Source organism: Choloepus didactylus, chromosome 1 (assembly GCF_015220235.1).
Source record: "Choloepus didactylus isolate mChoDid1 chromosome 1, mChoDid1.pri, whole genome shotgun sequence".
NCBI lineage: Eukaryota > Metazoa > Chordata > Mammalia > Pilosa > Megalonychidae > Choloepus > Choloepus didactylus.
The window spans coordinates 87531337-87553701 of NC_051307.1; the positions used below are offsets into that span (position 1 = coordinate 87531337).

Consider the following 22365-nt stretch of genomic DNA (forward strand, 5'->3'; position numbering starts at 1 on the left):
TGTTGTGATATGTACAGCTTTGGGTATGTGGTTGATGGCATTTACCACTTGAACTTTGGTACTGATAATTAAGTTTCTGCACATACAGAATGTGAAGTCCCCTAAATGTGAAACTTCAGGGATTTCTAAGCCATCTGTTCATAATACATAAACAATTCTCCTAGTCAATCTGTTAATCAGTAAACAATTTTTATTTAAAAAAAATTAATGCTATGTAATACTAAGTCCTTAATAATATATTTGGCTTGAGGCTGGCTCATTCTCTTAATCATATATATTCTAAGTTACATCATTAGTCTTCTCCAAAATTCTGATTACAACATCCTATTTTTATTAAGCTTGACTCTGGTCTTTGTAATAAATCTACTATTTCCTATCCCCAGTGTTTCAATGTGCATGTATATTACTTGAAAAGAAAGGTTGTTAATAGTTATATTCTTGTTACAATATTCCTTTTGTATTGTGTCCTAAAGTGTCTTTTATTAATGATAATTCTTTCTCCCTTATCAGATGAAGAACTGCTTAATGACAGATCTTTGTTTTTTTTCTTTTCTTTTTCTCTATGCTTGGCTTTTTTGGTACTTTCCACATAGACACAAACTTAGAAAAACTTTAGAGAAATTGAATTATAGAATTTTAAACAAATGCAATATTAATACAATTGGTAATAGGTGTAATGTTTGTGTTCAGTTGAATGTTGCTAAAGTAATTAAAAAGTTTACATAGATCTTATATAGAGCAAACATTTCACCATTCTTGTGATGTTTCCATATTAATTTACTTAAATCCTTTGCACAATACAAATTAATACAATTTGAGCTAGTGACTTATGGCTTGTATGTATTTGTGGAATCTATACCTTATGATTTCAGGAAAAATGAAGATTTTTTAAAATGTATATCAGATTTCAGGAAAAATAAAGGTTTTAAAAAATGTATATTATAAAGTAATATAAAATTAGGAGAAATTAAAGAAATAAAATAAGGCACTTTTATTTTCAAATGTGTGATCTTACATTTATGATTCAGCATCAGAATAGCATGTTCTATTTTATGTACAATTCTGTGTTCTGTAGTGTTTTATAGAGCCATACAAGGACACTTTAAAAATGTCCTTGAAATATCCTCAAGAAATTGTGAGTAGGCAGCATGACATTGCCCACTGACTATCTCTTGGTTTATTTAGATCAGATTTCCAGAAGTGTGTTCCGTGGAATTCTAGTTCTATTCTGATAAATATTATTTTAAATGGCAACTTCAAATCTTCCAGACCTCTTTTAATTGGTTTCTGTCTCTTGAGCTGCATTACAAAATGCATGCCGTTTCCTGGCAATATATGTCAAGTGTGTAAGACAATAATATAATTACATTTAATAAAAAGTCATTTCCTAAGAAGAATTTTGAACTATGAATTATAGCAAAACAGTTTCTAAACATGACAAGGGCAGAAATTATCTTTAAGAGATATGAAATTATTTTTATTAAAGTCCTCACTTGAAATACTTTTCAGTTGATGGTCACTATTTTTCAGCTTGCTATCCATTTTAGTGAATTCTCCTAATGTAATAATAGACAATTCCCAAAACTACAAATAGTTTGTGTTCCCAAAATGTATATAATTGGTTATTTAGAAACTGGAATACATTTCCCATAGAATCAGTGATTGCAAAACATCTCAAAATAGTAATTTAGAATTAACTGGCCATTAAAGAATATTTCCATGGGAAAATATATTCCAGATTATTACAGAGAAATAGTTGGTTCTCCAGGCAGCCCCAGCAGCTTTTAAAGAGTAACTTTTTGTCTACATATGTTTAAAATTTGAATGTGAAATTCAGAATTAAATTACTACCATCAGGCTTATATTTAACTAACAAGCATTCAAACATAGCTATTGAGCACTATTATATGCTAGATATGGGAAACAACTATGAACTGGGAAGACAATTTCCAGGCTAATGAAGGTGAGAATAAGTAAAAAGGCAATTAAAATATTGTGTATAATGTGACAATTTCATAAGTTCACCTAATATAGACATGGGGTCTCAAAGAAGTATCTGTGAAGGAAGTGATATATATGCTGAGATCTGAAGGATGAGTTTCAGTTAGATGAGTGAAGAGGAGGGGGAGAGAAGTAACAGTGCTCCAGGCAGAAGGAACAGAACGTTCAAAGGCTGAAATGTGAGTGAATGCTTTTTCTATGCACAAAAATTTTAGGTAGTTTAGTTGATTGGAATGCTTGGGGCAGGAGGTAGAAATGACAGGAATTAAAGCTTGGGAGGTAATCAGGGTATGAAATATAAATAGTCTTGTAAGCCAATTTCAGGGTTTGGACTTTAAAGGAGCTAGAATTTGAAGGGTTTTGCACAGGGAGTTGGATTTATCAGCTTTGCCATTTGGGAAGACTACTTTGAATGCAGGAATGGAGAAATGATTAGAAAGAGGAAAGACTGAATTATTGATCAAAATCATGGACCAATAACTGTGGAGATATGCTGGCATATTAAAGAGAAATTTAGAAAATGAAAGAGACAAGACTTGAATATTATAGAAGGAGGTAAGAAAAATAGGGAAGAATTAAGGATGACTCTCAGCTGTTTGGCTTGAACCACTGTATAGGTGATGGCGCTATATAGTGAAAGAGTGAAGGAGATTGGGTAGGTTGGAAATAAAATAATTAATTCAATTTTAGGTAGGTTGAGTTGTATGTGTTTATGAGACATTCAAATGGAGTTGCTATGGAGAATAGTAGTAAGTAGGTTGTATGGATCTGGCGGTTATGAGAGATCTCAACTTACATGGTCTGGTCATTGAAACCATAAGAATAAAAGAGATTGTGTATGAGGAGTATATAGAAAAGAGGTGGCAAACTGGTAGCCAGTGGACCAATTCTTTTTTTTTTTTTTTTTATTAAATTCAGTTTTATTGAAATACATTCACACATCATACAATCATCCATGATATACAATCCACTGTCCACAGTATGATAACATAGTTATGCGTTCATCACCACAATCTATCTCTGAACATTTTCCTTACATCAGAAAGAACCAGAACAAGAATAAAAAATAAAAGTGAAAAAAAACACCCAAATCATCCCCCCATCCCACCCCATTTGTCCTTTAGTTTTTATCCCCATTCCTCCACTCATCCATACACTATATAGAGGGGGTGTGATCCACAAAGTCTTCACAATCACACTGTCACCCCTTGTAATCTACATTATTATATAATTGTCTTCAGGAGTCCAGACTGCTGGGTTGGAGTTTGGTAGTTTCAGGTATTTACTTCTAGCTATTCCAATACATTAAAGCCTAAGAGGTGTTATCTATATAGTGCATAAGAATGTCCACCAGAGTGACCTCTCGACTCCATTTGGAATCTCTCAGCCACTGAAACTATTTCGTCTCATTTTGCATCCCCCTTTTGGTCAAGAAGATACTCTCAGTCCCACGATGCCGGGTCCACATTCATCCCCGGGAGTCATACTCTGCGTTGCCAGGGAGATTTACACCCCTGGGAGTCGGGTCCCACGTAGAGGGGAGGGCAGCGAGTTCACCTGTCGAGATGGGTCAGTTAGAGAGAGAGAGGGCCACATCTGAGCAACAAAGAGGTACTCAGGGGGAGACTCTTAGGCACCATTACGTACAACTTTAGCCTCTCCTTTGTGGTAATGAGCTTCATAAGGGCAAGTCCCTTGCTCGAGGGCTCAGCACATCAAACCGCCAGTCCCAATGTTTGTGACAGCATCAACACCAGTCCAGGTGAGGATGTCCAACACATCTGCACCTTCACCCAGATCCTCGGGGCTGGGGAGGGGGAGGCTGTAAATATGTTTTTTATTATCTGTCCAAATTACTCTAGGATGTGTCACTATTTCACTCCAGCCTATACTAACCTACCGTATCTCACTTCCTATTCAAAGTTCCATGCAATTGTGGTGTTTGAACAAATCGACTGTAGAGTTGTACCGTTTAGAAAATTTAGATCCTGTACCAAATAGATATCTATTCCCTTGGTCTCATATGAAAGTTGAAGTTTTAAAACACAATCAGTTTCAACCTTTATCCTTTGGCCTGGCTTGCCCTGGGAGTGGACCAATTCTAACTCACAGATATGTTTTGTTTGCCTTTCAGAGAATTTAAATATATTCTGAATTATTAGTTGCCCATATCTAAAAATTGGTAGAGTGGATTTAAAAATTTGGATTTCCAGCTTTTTGTAAAAAGAAAATCATGATGAAGCAGTCATAGTCCAGCATTCCTGCATGCCAGTAATAACCTGGGGCTGAATATCAACTTTCCTTTTATAGGGGGGATCAGCTGCTATCCAGTTTGGCACAGTTCCTTTTGAGCCTATTTTAGTTATTTGCAATACCTTCCTAAGCTATTGTGGGCTCTTGAATTTATGACTCCATATGATGTGAAAAAAAATGGAGGGCAGTCTAGGACAAAATACCAAATAACACCAATATTTAAGTTATGTGAAGAGAAATAGTTTCCACAGAGGAAAGGACCAAGAAATCTTTGTGGTGAATGAGAGAAATAAATAGGGTTACTTAGAAGAATTACTGGGCATTGTATAGGTGGATATTACACGAATTTAAGTTCTTTGATAATTCTATCTTAAGTAATTTTGTGGAATTTACAGAATCTAGGATCCATGATTTTATTTTTATTTTGAGAGGTCAATTTCTTATGGCCATAGATTTTGAAATGAGTGGTAGGTGGCTTTTAGAAGCTCAATATTAGGGGAAAAGTCAGAAGAAATGCACCAAAATGTAATTCAGAGCTTCCCAAACTTATTTGATGTGGAACACTCTATGAGAAACATCTTGTGTCTCTGCCAATTTATCATGGAGTATACTTTGGTAAACGTTTGTCCAGTTAAATCAACAGACAGGTTCCTGTTTGTGGTTTGCTGGCTATTATCAGTTTCTGAAGAATAATTGAAGGACACTGTCCATTTGCAGAGGTATTTACCTCCACAAAAGCACTACATTTATGTATAAATGATATATTACCTATAAACACAGAAAGCAATGTAAAAGCTCAGTAAACTTTTTATGAAGCCCTTTCTAGTTTTTTTCCTTCCTGTATCTATATCTGATTTCCAATGAATAATGCATACTCTTTATTGAATACTTGCTATGTTTGTGGCATTATCTTAGGTGCTGTGTATATTATTTCCAATCCTTATAATTATTCGTGTAGGGTGATTGATACTATCCCCATTTTTAAGTGAGATTTAGGTTGACTCCATTAACAATATTTATCAGTATGTCATAAATATGTATTTACTTCCTCTGCATCCCACTGGGGAATCGGTATCAGTGGAACCTGGATTTTCTTAATTTGCCACTTTCTCTGATTCAAAATAGTTTCTAGATTTTAAATCTTCATTGTTTTGTGCAGAATCTTTGATGGTATTCATGTGTGCTCAAGAAATAAACTAAAAGTACATCAATATAATCAGAATTAATCTGCCATAATTATGTCATTAAGAAAAGCTGTGGAAAATTTAGCATTATTTAATCTTTGGTCATATCAGAACAAATATTTAACCATGACATAATAATTTTCAACAATGATGTAATTTAACTTTGGAATTGTAAAAGAAACATGGCAGGTATTAGGATAGAAGAAATTTAAAGTCAGATTGACAAAGCACAGGTACCTGAACAACATGCTTTTAGACTCATCATTATCTGTTGTTGCTACTATAGCTAACCAGATAAATAAGACATAACCAGCAAAACAGGTTTCTCTAGTTTGTAGGTTTTCTGGAAGACGACTGTCACTGGAGAGTTTCTTCCTAAGCCAAAGGAACGCTGTATCTCTCTTACGGGCAGAGTCAAGGGTGATTTCATGTCAAAGAAAATCTTAAATCAGGGATGTACTTTCTTTGCAATTTGGTTGAAAGAGCAGCAACATTATGGCTGTAGAATTCTTTTATCTGTGTCAATAAAAGTTCAATTTCAAATTCTGAGAGAATGAGAGGATCAGATATGGCAATGGACATATCAGATAATGAAGAATCCCACTGTTAGGTGGATCTATTTTCTTAAGCCTGTTTTTTTTTTTTTTTTTTAAAAAAATCACTCCTACTTTAATAGAGTTAGAGATCAGTAAAGAATAACAACCCCAAACTCAAATGAATCTGAGCAAAAACCCAGCATATTGGGAGCTTATCTAATATAATATTAATTTTTTTGTTCCTGTCTCTAACTGTAAGGTGTTTTAATGTTTATTTTTTAATTATTTGTTTTAAAATCATTTAACAGATCCACAAAGACTCATCCAGGTCCAGTTGTACATTTAAGTGATAGCCCCAGAGATGAAGGGAAAGTAAGTATTATAATACCATTATTCTTGTGTTTGTTTTCCTCATTCTTGAATAAAAGTGTTTCATGGAATTATTTTATACCTAACATCTAGCACAGGTCATGACATTTGGTGTAATCTAAAGTTGAATTTTGTTGAATGAATGAAAGGTGAATGAATGAATGAATGAATTATTCATGATAATAATGGTCCCAAATTAAGTCTTTAGTTTCATATAGAGCTAAAGGTGATATTTAACTGTATAATTTTGAGGAAGGCCTATAACATTGTAGAACAACTTTAATTTTCAAGTATTCTGTGCTTGAACTTAATATTATTAATGTAATTAACCAGTGGCCCCTGTCATTGAGTTTTGACAGTGATAAATGACCAATATTAAACAAAATAAATTAGCCAGTCTTGATTTTTTTACCTAGATAATATAGAAAATGTTATCAGATTACAGAAATAATCTTTATACATCTTTATTATTTAATAATTTTCTTTGATGGTGAGGAAACGAAGTTGATAACATGAAAAGATCTAGGACACCATCATTGTAAATGACATTTGTTTTGACCCTTCCAAAGATATAATTTTTGATAATTATTATTAGAAAACAATTGAATAAAATATTTAATATAGGTCTGGTTCTTTATCTATCTTTAAAGAAAAGAAACTGAATTAGACTAACAAATATTGAACCTGAAAGTCAAGTCTGTCTGATGATAATAGAAAGAACATAAGATTCCTTCAAATTATCTATAAGTAAAATGTAATCCCAATCAGGTCCCATTGAAGTTTGTTTATTATTTTTAATTCAATTTTATTGAGATATATTCACATACCATACAGTCATCCAAAGTGTGCAATCAGTTGTTCATAGTACCATCATATAGTTGTGCATTCATCACCCCAATCTATTTTTGAACATTTTCCTTGTACCAGAAAAAGTGAAAATAAGAATAAAAAAAGAGTAAAATAGAACACCCAAATCATCCCCCCCACCCTATTTTTCATTTAGTTTTTTGTCCTCATTTTTCTACTCATCCATCCATACACTGGAAAAAGGGAGTGTGATCCATAAGGCTTTCACAATCACACTCACCTCTTGTAAGCTACATTGCTATACAATCATCTTCAAGAGTCAAGGCTACTGGGTTGCAATTTGATACTTTCAGGTATTTACTTCTAGCTTTTCCAAAGCATTAAAAACCTAAAAAGGGTCCTCTATGTAGTGCATAAGAATGCCCACCAGAGTGACCTCTCAACTCCATTTGGAATCCCTCAGCCACTGAAACTTTATTTCGTTTCATTTTGCTTGCCCCTTTTGGTCAAGAAGATGTTCTCAATTCCATGATGTCAGGTCCAGATTCATTCCCCGGAGTCATATCCTGCATTGCCAGGGAGATTTACACCCCTAGGAGTCAGATCCCATGTAATGGGGAGGGCAGTGAGTACAACTGCCAAGTTGGGTTAGCTAGAGAGAGAGGACCACATATGAACAACAGTGAGGTACTCAGGGGAGACTCTTAGGCACAATTATAAGCAGGTTTAGCCTCTCCTTTGCAGTAACAAGCTTCGTAACAGCAAGTCCTGTGATAGAGGGCTCGGCACATCAAACTGCTGGTCCTCAATGTTTGTGAGAACATCAGCAACATTCCAGGTGAGGAAGCCCATCACCTCTGCATTTTCCCCCAGCTCCTCAGGGGGGCCCTGCATCTATATTTTTATTCTCTGTCCACATTACTTTGGAATGTGTTGCTATTTCACACTAACCTATGCAAACCTACCAGGTCTCACTTCCTATTCAAAGTTCCATGTAATTATGGCATTTGAACAAACTGTTTGAGTTAAATTGTTTAGGAAATATAGATCTTTCACCAACTAATCCTCTCTTCCCTTGGTCTTTCATGGAATTTGAAGTTTTAAAATGTAGTCAGTATTGTCCTTTACCCTTTGGCCCGATTTGCCATAGTCCTTACCACATCTGTTTCATTCATATCTCTAGTTGAAGTCTGGACTCTTTTTCAGCTTTTTAAACAGTTGCTATATGTGCTAATACTGACATTCATATGTGTTTTAAAAATTGATAAGCTAAATGTAAAACTGATCAGCAAAGGATCTAAACAGATATTGGAGAAACGGTCAAGGCATTTATGGAAATTTTGTATACTTTAGCAAAGATATTTCAGGATATGATAAACTATTGAATAAACAGTGTTGGACAATTGGCTCTCCATTTGGAAAAATAGTAAGACCTCCAACTCATATCATTAATAAAAATAAAGTCCAGATAGAGAAAATTCATAAAGAAAAAAATCACAACTCTGAAAGTATTAGAGGCAACTATAGGAAACTGGCTGTTACTATGGAGAGTACGCCTAGACAAGACATAAAAGCCCAAAGCTTTGAGGAATATACCGTAGAAAAACAGTCATGATAAGGCAAAGGCAACAAATGAGGAGGCAACATTTGCTACATATATATAGCAAACAAATGAAGATGCCAAATATACAAAGAACTTTTACTAAACCCTCATCTTTCATAGGAATCAATAGATAATGGCTAATTATAAGTAAAGAAATGACAGTTTAAATTTATTTAGAAATATGGAAACATCTAGAAAAGACAAGTATTAGAGTTGAAGATGTGGTGGCCTCTTTATAGAGAGCAGGACTTGGTAGTGAGGAGTACTCCATCTCACTAGTAATTAGGGAAATGCAGTATATAATATTACCATCAAACTGGAAAAATATTAAAAATGAAAATATTAATAATACCAGATAATAGAAAGGGCATTGAGAAACAGGTATCTAGATACAGCATTAGTAAGTACATATATGACTGTAGACAATTTAGCATTATCAACATTCAAAATATGTATTTATTTTGTATTCATTGTGACCTAGAAAATCCATTTCAGATATCTATACTATTGATTGATTAAAGAGGCAAAATATTGGAAGCAACCTAAATGCCTATTCATAGAAAAATGAATAAATGAATGCTGACACATCATACTATGGAATGTTGTGCTGATGTGTAAAGTTCTTTAAGACATGTTTTTTAAAAAGAAACAGTAAGTGTGGTATGAACTCACTTGAACTACATATTTGTATTTGTACTTATATGTTTATATATATTTATATGCCTGGGGAAAAACCCTGGTATGTGGTATGAACCCACTTGAACTACATATTTGTATTTGTACTTACATGTTTATATATGTTTATATGCCTGGGGAAAAACCCTGAATGGATATATAAAAATCTGGGGAGAGTACAGGAAATTGGGGATTGGGGAAATTGGTCAAAATTATTCCTGTTTTATTTGTATTGTGTAGATGTTTATGAAAGAATATAACGTGTTGTGTGATTAAAAATAAAAGGAATGTGAAATAAATAACTATTGGAGTCAGAAGACTATGTGTTTAAATTGTGGCTGTACTCCCTTATTAGCATATAACCTTGGATAAATCACTTGACTTCTTGGAGCTCAGTTTTTTCATTGATAGTCTTGCCACATATATTTTTTTTTATTTTAATGTATTCATTTTTATCAGTCTTATCATTTCATTCCTGCTTTTAATTTCTTTTTTAGTAAACCATTTCCTACCTGAGGGAAAAATATAATCCTATTTTTTGTATAAGTTTTAAGTCTTTGCATTTTAATCCATATGCAATTTACTTAAGTTGATTTGAGATAGGGGTATGATTCTATTTTTACATATGAAAATTTTATTTATTGAATAGTCAATGTATTTTATACTGATTTGTAAAGCTACCTTAGTCATGTATCAAGTTCCTGTATATGGATGGGTCTTGTGGGCTTTTCATTCTGTTGCATTGATATAGTTATTTGTTGTTGTATGACTAGCACACTTTATTAGTTATAATAATCTTACAAAATGTCTTGATATCTGATAGGCTATTTTTACTTCTCTTTCTCCTCCTCCTTCTACTAAGTTATCTTGGCTATTTCTGGGCCTTTATTCTCTTATATGAATTTTAAGATCATTTTATAAAGCTCTATATTAAATCCTATTGGGATTTTGTATGAAAATCTAGTATTCTAAGAGTTTTAAGTTATGAGTGGTGTTAAATTTTACTGAATGCTTTTTCTACATGTATTGGGAATGATTATTATTTAATTTGTTAATTTACTGAAATATGTGAATAGATTTTCTAATATTAAACATCTTTACATTTCTGGGATAAACTCAATTGGAAGGGGAAAGCTTCCCTTGGAGGCTTGCTGGTGAAATAAAAGAAGGAACAAACTTACTGAAGTTAAGGTTCCTTAGAGAATCAAGACAGTATCCTAGAATCAGAAGATAGACCACCTTTTTTCCAAGACACCATTTACTAAAGAAACTGCATATTAATCTATCAAATACAAGAGAGTGCTCTTTAACTGAGAGATGCCTGTATTGGACACATCATATGCACCTCCTCAGATTCTCTCAGCCTTACTTGTCTCTCAAACCCTTTGATGCTTGTTTCACCTAAGCTTTGGCAGGATTATTCAACTTCATACAGTACTGCTTCCTGAAGTTGACTGGCTCTGGCTCCTCATGTTAATTCTGTATTTAGAAGATGAAGTACATCATATGGCATTACATCTGGCATCTCTAACAGCTACTAAAGGGATCAGATGACACAGCTTCAAAGTGAGTGGATATTAATTTCCCATGGAGAAAATCTTGACCAACATTAGGCAAGAGACAAGAAATAAATTCTCTCTCACTTCTTCCCTCTGATTGGGCTATTCTGAGTCACAGTTTTGTACATAGACTTTTAGAGACATCTTGTAAGTCCAAGCAGATATACCTGCTGTGCGACTTACTGTGTTTCTTGTACTTCTTATGAAATAATGGTTAGTGTGTTAATGAATCATCTGCATTTACTTCTTTGCATTACTTCAATTTTCCTTCATTCTTGCATTCCTGAGATTGTACTTCATCATGATGCATTAGAACTTAAGTCTTGCCTCAAGCTGTTTTCTACAAAACCCTGGTTAAGATATTAGTTATCAGAATTATTCTCAATCAATTTTAGTAAAAAGTTTTGTTGAGACTCAGCCACACTTATTCATTAACATATTGTCTATGCCTGCTTTCTCTCTTAGGAACAAAGTTGAGTAGTTGCTACAGAGATTGTATTGCTCTGACCCTTTACATAAAAGTTTGCTGACTCTGTTCTAAACAGTAGACCCTCAAGTTGGGATTGTGGATGTGGATTGTCTCTTTTCTAAAATCAAATTACCCATTGCTGGTGCTAAGTGGAATAGTACAATGACATCATAATTACTTGGATTTTTTCCTGTGATTAATTGGGATGAGGGGCTGATGGAAGCATAGCACAATGGGAGATCAAGTACCTAGGGTGCTTAATTGATATGTGGCAATGATAATTATAATGATAATATAGTTAGAATAGCTTCTTTTGATGGCACTTGTGTTAGTTTTCTATTGCTACTATGGCAATCACAAATTTAGGAACTTAAAACAACACAAATTTATTATTTTACTGTTCTGTAGGCCAGAAGTCTGACGTGGGTCTCAGTGGGCTAAAATTAATGTATCAACAGGGCTGTATTCTTTTCAGGAGGCGCTAGAGGAGAATTTGTTTCCCTGCTTTTTCCAGCTTTTAGAGACCTCACACATTCCTTGGGTTGTGGCCCCCTTCCTCCATCTTCAAGGCAAACAATGCAGCATCTCTCTAACCCTTCTTCCACCCCCATGTCTCTTTCTGACCTCAGCCAGGAAAGGTTCTCTGCTCTTAAGGACTCATCTGGTCAGATTGGGCCCACCTGGATAATCTAGGCTATTCTTTCCTTCTCAACATTTGTACCCTTAATTACTTCTGAAAAGTATTTTTTGTCATATAATGTAATATATTCACAGGTTCCTGGGATTAGGGCATAGACGTCTTTGAAGGGCCATTATTCTGCCTGCCACAGCACTGGAAACTGTGTGAAAATAACATGATCAGCTCAGAACAGTTAAGCATGCCAGAGGTCCTCTAAGCCACTTTTAAGGGAACTCTTGCTTCTTGCAGCTTTAGGATAGACTGTGCTGAAAATAGTCCATGATCTGTTTATAAGAAGGCTAAATGCATAGCTTTGATAGGTCTTACCAGTTATAGTCAGAGCCCTGATAAGTAAAGAGTATGAACTAATACCTGGGATGGAGAAATTTGTGTGAATATTGTAACCTCTCCTTCTCCTCCACCCTCCAATGTCCCTAAACTCTCCTGGCCAAAAGAAGTACATTGTTCACCCTTGCCAGAGAACAATTTTCCTTTTCTGAAGACTGTAATGACTTCACCTAAAGTAGGTTCCTTGTGTTATGATGCTTAATCTCACAAGACCAACCTTCAACCTTCTACCTCATTACTTCAAAGCCAATAATAAGAATCAGATCTCAGCACATCATAACATGGAAATGTAAGCCCTACTCTAGAAAGAAATGGACTATACACCCAAGAAATAGAATACTCATCAAAGGAATTGCACAACCTGGAATACATACTGCCAGGCACCAAAGCAATATGTGTAGGAAAGTTTTTTAAGGGTTTGAACTTGGAGATTGCATTGAGCAAAATTCATTTACATGGGGACATTTACCCATAATTTGAGATTTAATGCTTTGGTAGGAACACCTGCAGGTGGTCCTAATCACTTGCTGGGATGGTCACTAGAAGCCTGGATTCAACAAAGGCATATAGTAAATAAGGGAGAGATGCCAGAGCTTTTTTTAGTGTAGGATTAAGGAAGAGGTCAGAAGACTCAGGGAGATGAGAATATTAAAATGGATATATTTCATTTGTTCTGGAAACTCACCTCCTGACTGTGACACCCAGGAGGGTGCTAAGGACACTCCCTTCATTTAACTTAATAAGGCATGCTCTGAAAAGGCGGGTAGCAGCATATTTGAAAAGCTTGTTAGTAGCTGTCCTTTTAGGCCTGTGTTGTCAGTAGTGGATGATGGCATAGAAACATATTCAATATGTATGGGGATTAAATGTCATGTATTGGTAGAGACCAGGTGACAATATTTAATCACCCGGCAATGTGGACGTAATTACCATAACTAGTTGGAAGGCTGGAGTGACAACACAGAAATCTGTGGTGATGACTAATGGTGTTTCCTGAAGCAAAATTAGGTGGGCAACTGACTAGGATGTTGCTTGATTTGCACAATCTGAAAAAAATCAAGAGCAGTTTAGCTCTTGACATCTACCACCAAAATGGAAAATCACAGTACCTCATCAGATTTCCAGATAATTCATAGACCTAGAGCTCATTGATTAAAATGAGCCCCAAAGAAAGACCTGATGTTCCTCCATAATTACATACAGTAATTATAAAAGCATCTGTGGTCATTGCAGGAGTAACCATTTTCTTTTAGAGGACTATAAGCTTTAGGGTTAGAGCAGACATTGATACCAGGAGATCCTAAAAGCCTTGACAGTCCTCAAGTTAGAGTCAAGACTTATGAAGCCAGGTGGTAAATGAAGTTTTGGCCCAAGTCTATCTCACAAGGTGCAAAGGGTATGAAGACAAACCCAGGTTTTTTCCCCTAAGTGTATGATTTGGACAGATATGCTTAGCAGCTGGCATAATCCACATATTGGTTTCCTGACCTTGGAATTAGAGCCATTACAGTAGAAAGGGACAAATGGAAACCTTAAGCTATCTCTTCCTGCCAAGATTACAATAAGAATCAATGTTGCATTCCTAGAGGAGTTGCAGAGATTAGCACAATTAGACTTGAATGATGTAATGATAGTGGTCATGTCCTTGTTGAATTCCATGGCCTGGCTTCTGCAAAAAACAATTCGGTCAAGGTTGGTGATAGTAGACCAAGTGAGAGCTGAAATCATAGCAACTTTGCTGTTGATACTTTTAGTGCAGATCAACACAGCCTATGGCACTTGGTATACAGTTTTTGATTCAGTGAATTCTTTTTCTCAATATCCACCAACAGAAAGAATCAAAAGCAGTTTGCTATTACAGGAATGGGGACAACATATAACTTCACAATCTTGAAAAGGACTATGTTGTTTTGCCTGCTCTCGATCATAATACAATCTGTAGGAACCTTGATTGTCTTGACAATTTTAGAAAACAGACTGATGCACTTTGTTGATTACATCATACTAATTGGATCTGGTCGCAGAGGCATCAAGTATCTATATAGCTAGTAAGATTCATATGTCAGAGACTGGGAAGAAAATCCCACAAAGTTCCAGGGGGCTGTCCCATAAGTGATGGTTTTGAGGATATAATGATCAGGGACATCTCCTCTAAGGTAAAGCATGAGCTCTTGTACTCCCTCCACTAGAAAGTATCCCATCACTTGGTGGACCATTTTGCATTTGGGTGATAGTATATGATGCCCTTGAAGTTACTGCTCTAGATCATTTTTTTTAGGTCCCCCCAAAATCTGCCAGTTTTGAGGGGGGCCCAGAGTAGAAGGTGGCTTTTCACTAAATCCAAGCTACTTTGAAAGCTACCTTACCACTTGGGATCTATGGTCTAGTAGATCTTTTGGAGCTTAAGGTATCTGGTTAACCCAATATGTGAGTCACAACAGCTACTGTCCATTTCAAATGCATGCTACTGGGCCCTTGTAGAGTTTGAAGACCTAACCATGGGACACAAAATGACGATGTAATCTGAGTTATCCATCATGAACTAGATATTATCATGTCCACTGAGTCATAAGATTTGGTGGGGCAAGTGACAATCTGTTTTACAGTGGAAGTGGAATATTCAGGGTATCAGCCTTGAGCCATCCAAAAGGTGTGAATAAACTAAATGTACAGGGAGTCCCGTATCCCATGCCATCTTCATCTGTTGCAACAGTGACTTTCTCTTCCTGTGTCTGTGGTCTCATGGGGTGAGGAGAGATGTATTTAAAACCAACTGGATGCAGGAGTAAATAATTCAGTCCTGGTTCACAGACAGGTCAGATGATTGGTTGGCACTAGCTGGGCATAGAATACTGGTCAGTTGTATCTCCATTTAGGGGAGATGTATGACCCTGATTCATTTCTGATGAAATTGTGTCATTTCTTATTATTGTGTCATTTCTTATGACAAAACAACAAAATCCAAAAAAAAATTCCCCTCCACTTACAAATTTTTAAACTCTCTATTAAATAACTCAAAGGTCAAATAGGAAATACAAATCAAAATTAAAGTATTTATAAAAATTAACAGTAATTAAACACTATATATCAGAATCTATGGGGTATAATTAAAACAGTGATCATAAAATAATTCATAGCCTTTAATACTTATATCAATAAAAATTAAGTAAAATAAAATTTAATATATAAATCAAAAAGATAAAAAAGTGAATAAAGCAAAACAAAGTAGAAAGAGGTATTTAAAGATAGAAGAAATTAAAGAGTTAGTTCTCCTGACTTTAAGCTATTTTATTAATTAATAAAAATACTCATTTTTGGAAAAGAATCCAAACAAAATATGTAAATTCATCTCTGGTCTAGTAAAGAAAAATAGGGAAAAAATTTATACAGGATAATACATAAAACAAAGTGGGAAACAGACTAAAATTAAGGAAATTAAAAAAAATTAACTTATTTTGCACAACTCTTAAGCAGATAGAATTGAAAGCATGGATAAAATGGATAATTTCCTAAGAAAATAAATTTATCAAAACTGATACCAGTGGAGACTAAAAGTTTAAAGGAGAAATTGAGAAATTGATTAAATTACTACTCCCACACAAAAGTACCAGGCCCAGGTGATTTTACAGGGGAATTTTACTAAATTTTCAAAGACAAGGTAATCCCAAATGTTACATAAACTTTTATAGAGCCAGGGTTGCTCAACTGGGGCCAGTTGCTCAACTGGGGCTAACCTATTTTTTTTTTTTTTTCAAATTCCAAACAAATTTTATATCAAGCAATTTTTTTAATCACATGAAATTTACAACCTATACAAAAGTAGACAGAATAGAACAAACCCATCACTCAATCACTACAATTATCAATATGTGGTCAGTCTTGTTTGATTTATATACTCCCATTCCCTCTACCCAATTTCAATTATTTTGAAACAAATTCCAGATGTCATATGATTTCACCCATAAATAATTCAACATACATCTCTAAAAGATAACTCTTTTTTTAAAAAAACCATTGTCACCTAAAAGACTCACAATGATTATTTTTTTTTATATTTCAAGGAATTTGTTTTATTCCTATCATGAATATGTTTCAGCTGACTCCACTTCATCCCATGCATTTTTTTTTTCACCCAACTTTTTCATTTTTGTTGAGATTGTTCAGCTACCATACAATTATCAAAAGATCCAAAGTGTACAATCACTTGCCCCTGGGTACCCTCGTATAGCTGTGCATCCATCACACTTAATTTTTGTTCAATTTTTAGAAACTTTTCATTACTTCAGACAAGCAATAAAGTGAAAGATGAAAAAAGAAAAAAAGAAAATGAAACTCTAATCCTCCCCTATCCCTAACCACCCCCCCTCAGTTGTTGACTCCTAGTATTGATATAGTACATTTGTTACTGTTTATGAAAAAATGTTGAAATACTACTAACTGTAGTATATAGTTTGTAATAGGTATATAGTTCTTCCCTATACGCCCCTCTATTATTAACTTCTAATTGTATTGTCATACATTTGTTCTGGTTCATGGAAGTGATTTCTAGTATTTGTACAGTTGATCATGGACATTGCCCACCATGGGATTCAGTTTTATACATTCCCATCTTTTGACCTCCAACTTTCCTTCTGGTGACATATATGACTCTGAGCTTCCCCTTTCCACCTCATTCACACATCATTCGGCGCTGTTAGTTATTCTTACATCTTGCTACCAACACCCCTGTTCATTTCCAAACATTTAAGTTCATCCTAATTGAACATTCTGCTCATACTAAGCAAACACTCCCCATTCTTAAGCCTCGTCCTGTATCTTGGTACCTTATATTTCATGTCTATGAGTTTACATATTATAATTAGTCCCTATCAGTGAGACCCTGCAATAATTGTCCTAATGTGTCTGGCTTATTTCACTCAGTATATTGCCCTCGAGGTTTTGTCATCAACCCATTTTTTTTTTTAATATGGTTTTGTTCACTCACAATACATTCCATCCCAAGTAAATAATCAATGGTTTTCTTCATGGTTATACATTTATGTGTTCACCACCTTCACCACTATCTATATAAGAGCATCTACATTTCTTCCACAAGGCAGGAGGGAGAGTCAAAGAAGGTAGAGAGGCAAAAGAAAGAGGAAAAAAAAATGACAGCTAGGAAGCAACAAAAGGAAAAATAACCTTAAATCAAAGTAGAATAAAGAATCAGACAATACCACAAATGTCAAGTGTCTAACATGCCTCCCCATCCCCCCCTCTTATCTGCATTCACCTTGATATATCACCTTTGTTACATTAAAGGAAGCATAATACAATGATTCTATTAGTTACAGTCTCTAGTTTATGCTGATTGCATCCCTCCCCCAATGCCTCCCCATTTTTAACACCTTGCAAGGTTGACATTTGCTTGTTCTCCCTTGTAAAAGAACATATTTGTACATTTTATCACAATTGTTGAATACTCTAGATTTCACCAAGTTACACAGTCCCAGTCGTTATCTTTCCTCCTTTCTTGTGGTGTCTCACATGCTCCCCACCTTCCTCTCTCAACCGTATGCATAGTTAACCTTTGTTCAGTGTACTTACATTGTTGTGCTACCATCTCCCAAAATTGTGTTCCAAACCATGCACTCCTGTCTTCTATCACCCTGTAGTGCTCCCTTTAGTATTTCCTGTAGGGCTGGTGTCTTGTTCACAAAGTCTCTCATTGTCTGTTTGTCAGAAAATATTTTGAGCTCTCCCTCATATTTGAAGGACAGCTTTGCTGGATACAGGATTCTTGGTTGGCGGTTTTTCTCTTTCAGTATCTTAAATATATCATACTGCTTCCTTCTTGCCTCCATGGTTTCTGTTGAGAGATCCGCACATAGTCTTATTAAGCTTCCTTTGTATATAATGGATTGCTTTTCTCTTGCTGCTTTCAGGATTCTCTCTTTGTCTTTGACATTTGATAATCTGAGTATTAAGTGTCTTGGCGTACGCCTATTCATATCTCTTCTGTTTGGAGTATGCTGCACTTCTTGGATCTGTAATTTTATGTCTTTCATAAGAGACGGGAAATTTTCATTAATTATTTCCTCTATTATTGCTTCTGCCCCCTTTCCCTTCTCTTCTCCTTCTGGGACACCAATGATATGTACATTATTGTACTTTGTTTTATCCTTGAGTTCCCGGAGATGTTGCTCATATTTTTTCATTCTTTTCTCCATCTGCTCCTTTGCGTGTAGGCTTTCAGGTGTTTTGTTCTCCAGTTCCTGGGTGTTTTCTTCTGCCTCTTGAGATCTGCTGTTGTATGTTTCCATTGTGTCTTTCATCTCTTGTGTTGTGCCTTTCATTTCCATAGATTATACTAGTTGTTTTTTTGAACTTTTGATTTCTGCCGTATACATGTCCAGTGCTTCCTTTACAGCCTCTATCTCTTTTGCAATATCTTCTCTAAACTTTTTGAATTGATTTAGCATTAGTTGTTTAAATTCCTGTATCTCAGTTGAAGTGTACGTTTGTTCCTTTGACTGGGCCATAACTTTGTTTTTCTTAGTGTAGGTTGTAATTTTCTGTTGTCTAGGCATGGTTTCCTTGGTTGTCCAAATCAGGTTTTCCCAGAGCAGAACAGGCTCAGGTCCCAGAGGGAAGAAATCTTCAGTATCTGGTTTCCCTGCAGGTGTGTCTTAGAAAATTGCTCCACCCTGTGATGCCTCAGGTCACTGTGCTTTTCTGCCCAGCAGTTGATGCCTGTTAGCCTATAATTCTTGACTGGTGTGAGGAGGTATGGCTGTGTTCCCCCAGGCTCTGGGGTCTGGTTCTGAATGGAAAGGGCCCCACCCTTTTCCTCCTAGAGAAGACAGACCCCTCAGGTGGAGGTTATTAGCATTTCAATGGTCTCGCTCTCTGCTTGTGCTGTCGCCACCCTTCCCGGAGTCACAGCCCTGGAAACTGAAAATGACTGGGGCTTTCTCCACTGAGCCAAAAAAGAAACAGATAGTTCCCTTCAGACCCAGTCCAAGGTGACCCTCCGGCTCTCGCAGGTCAGTCGTCACCCAAAGCCTCCATCTGTTTTTTGGGGATGCGTACCTGTAGTGAGCAGTTCACACTCGCTACTTAAAACCCCAGTTGGAGCTCAGCTGAGCTGTATTCGCTTGCTGGGAGAGAGCTTTTCTCTGGCACCACGAGGCTTTGCAGCTCGGGCTATGGGGGAGGGGGTCTCACAACTTGGTTCTGCAGGTTTTACTTACAGATTTCATGCTGTGTTCTTGGGCATTCCTCCCAATTCAGGTTGGTGTATGTTGAGTGGATGGTCTCGTTTGTCCCCTGCAGTTATTCTGGATTATTTACTAGTTGTTTCTGGTTTTTTGTAGTTGTTCCAGGGGGACTACTTAGCTTCCACTCCTCTCTATGCCGCCATCTTGCCCTCCTCACCTGCAGACTAACCTATTTTTGTGAATAAATTTGTTTAATTGAAGCACAACCATTTCCATTCATTGATACATTTCCTATGGATGAAAATATACAACAGTAGAGTTGAGTAGTTGCAACAGAGATTGTATGGCCTGAGAAGCCTAAAATATTTACTTTCTGGCCCTTCACAGAAAAATTTTGCCAACTGTGGTGGTTTTAAGCTGTATGTACCCCAGAAAAAACATGTTCTTTAATCCATTCCTGTGGGTGTAAACCCATTGTAAGTAGGACCTTTGGATGAGGCTAACTTAGGTAAGGTGTGACCCACCTCATTCCGGATGGGTCTTAATCCTATTACTGGAGCCCCTTATAAGAGAATGAAATTCATACAAAGGGAGAGAAAGCCATTGAAGCAAGATGCTGAAATCAATGAAACCTGGAAGAGAAGGGAGAGACCAGCAGACACTGCCATGTGCCTTGCCATGTGCCTTGCCATGTGACAGAGGAGTCATGGATCGTGGGCAGCCAGTCTTTAGGAAGAAAGCATCACTTTGATGATGCCTTGATTTGGACATTGGCCTCAACGCTGTAGGCTAATAAATTCCCATTGTTCAAGCTGAAACATTTCATGGTATTTGGAAACTAAAACACCAACCCTTGTTCTAAGTATAGTTTAAAAAAAGTAAATTTTCCAAATTATTTTTATGAGTCAGTTATAAAAGTGATGACTAAACCTGATAAAAGATTGCACAAAAAGAAAGCCATGAATTTATTGGACTTATTAATATCAATGGAAAAGTACTAAATAAAATAGTAGACAGAATCCAGCAGCACATTAAAACAACATGTTGTGACAAGTGGTGTTTTATGCCAGGAATGCAAGGTTGGATACTATTAGGAAGTCCATTCATATAATTTACGTTGTTAATAGATTAAGGGGAAAAAAAGTCATCATTTCCATTGATGCTGAAAGGATTTTTGAATAAAATTTAACACCCACAGCATTTCTACTTCCAATTATGGTAAACTACTTTGTTTCAGATTAGCCTTCCCACTAGGAGAACTAGAAAATCTAGGCAAAACATTTTTTAAAAATCTGTCTGAAGGCACCAGAGAGTGTTGGTTTTTGGTATGATTTAGCACATTTCTTTGAAAACTTTTCATTGATTGTTTCATTAAGGTGAAATAGTATCTCAACTGTATGTTAACTGAGGTGTAAGTTTGTTCCTTTGACTGGGCCATATCTTTGTTTCTCCTAGTGTAATTTGTAGTTTTCTGTTGTCTAGGCATCTGTTTTCCTTTGTTACTCCAATCAGATTTTCCCAGACCAGACCAGGTTCAGGTCTCAGAGTGGGGCTATATTCAGAGTCCAGTTTCCCTGAGCATGTGTCTTAGAATATTACAGACTTTTCTGTGAGGCCTCTAGCTTCTGCCCAGCAGGTGGTGCCTGTCAGCCTGTTGCTCTGGACTGGTATAAGAGTTGTGGCCCCTTTAATTGTTAGCTTAGTTTGTTTCTGTTTTGACTGTGTTCCCCCAGGTCCTGGGATCTTAGTTCTGAAGGGTGGGCGGCAGTAGAGCTGGGCCCCACCTCCTTCCTCTTATGGGAGATACATGCCCTACAGAGTTATCTTCTGCATTTAAATAGCTCCTTTGTCTCTCTAACTCTGTAACTCTATCCCTGTCTGAGTCAGAGTGCTGCAAACTGAAAATGGCCACTCAGGTTGAGAGAGAGAAAAAGGGAAAGCAAGCCCCCTTTCAGAGCCATCCGTGGCCCCCAGTTTCACCCTTTGGTCAGATAGAGCACCTGGTCCTCTGGGCTCCCTCTCCCAGGATACTGGTGTCCTCCAGCTCTCCAAGGTCAGTCTCTAAAAGCCTCTGTATTTTTCCTTTTCTTTTAAATTAATTTTTTTCCGTCAGCCCCACCTCCTCTCCACTGGGAGCAACCTCAGGGTACTTTCTGCTTGTTAGGGTTTTGTTTGTAGCTTGTATTCAGCAGTCCACTTTTGTTAATTAAAACCCCATTTGGAGCTGTGCTGAGCTATATTCACTTGCTCCAAGAATGCTGCTCTCTAGCACAGTGAGGTCCTGCAGCTCAGCCTGCCATGGTGGGAGGGGGCTCCCAGAGTGGTTCCATAGTTTTTACTTGCAGATTTTATGCCGCAGTCTCAGCCATTCCACCCATCTAGGTTGGTGTACGACGTGTGGACAGTCACAATTGTCTCCCAAGTTGTTCCAGATTACTTATTAGTTGTTCCTGGTTGTTTCTTAGTTGCTCCAGGGGACTAACTAAATATCACACTTCTCTATGCTGCCATATTGCCCCTCTCCTGCTTTAGACTTTTGAATCTCTACCTCATTTTTAAGGACAGCTTTACCGGTATACTATTCATAGATAACAATTTTTTTTTTCAGACTTTAAATATGTTTTCCCACTACCTCTGACCTCCATGGTTTCTATTGAGAAATGAATTGCTTATCTTATTAAGG

The 22365-nt window shown here is 36.3% G+C and overlaps 1 protein-coding gene across 8 annotated transcripts in view; it reads left to right on the top strand.

Annotated features, from left to right (window-relative positions):
- Nucleotides 1-22365, top strand: part of STXBP5L (syntaxin binding protein 5 like) — a 553599-nt gene that overhangs the window by 244712 nt on the left and 286522 nt on the right. For all 8 annotated transcript variants that reach the window (XM_037836387.1, XM_037836395.1, XM_037836407.1 and 5 more), the window contains one exon: nucleotides 6283-6346. In XM_037836387.1, the coding sequence (XP_037692315.1) occupies nucleotides 6283-6346 (64 nt within the window). The remainder of the gene's footprint in view (nucleotides 1-6282; nucleotides 6347-22365) is intronic.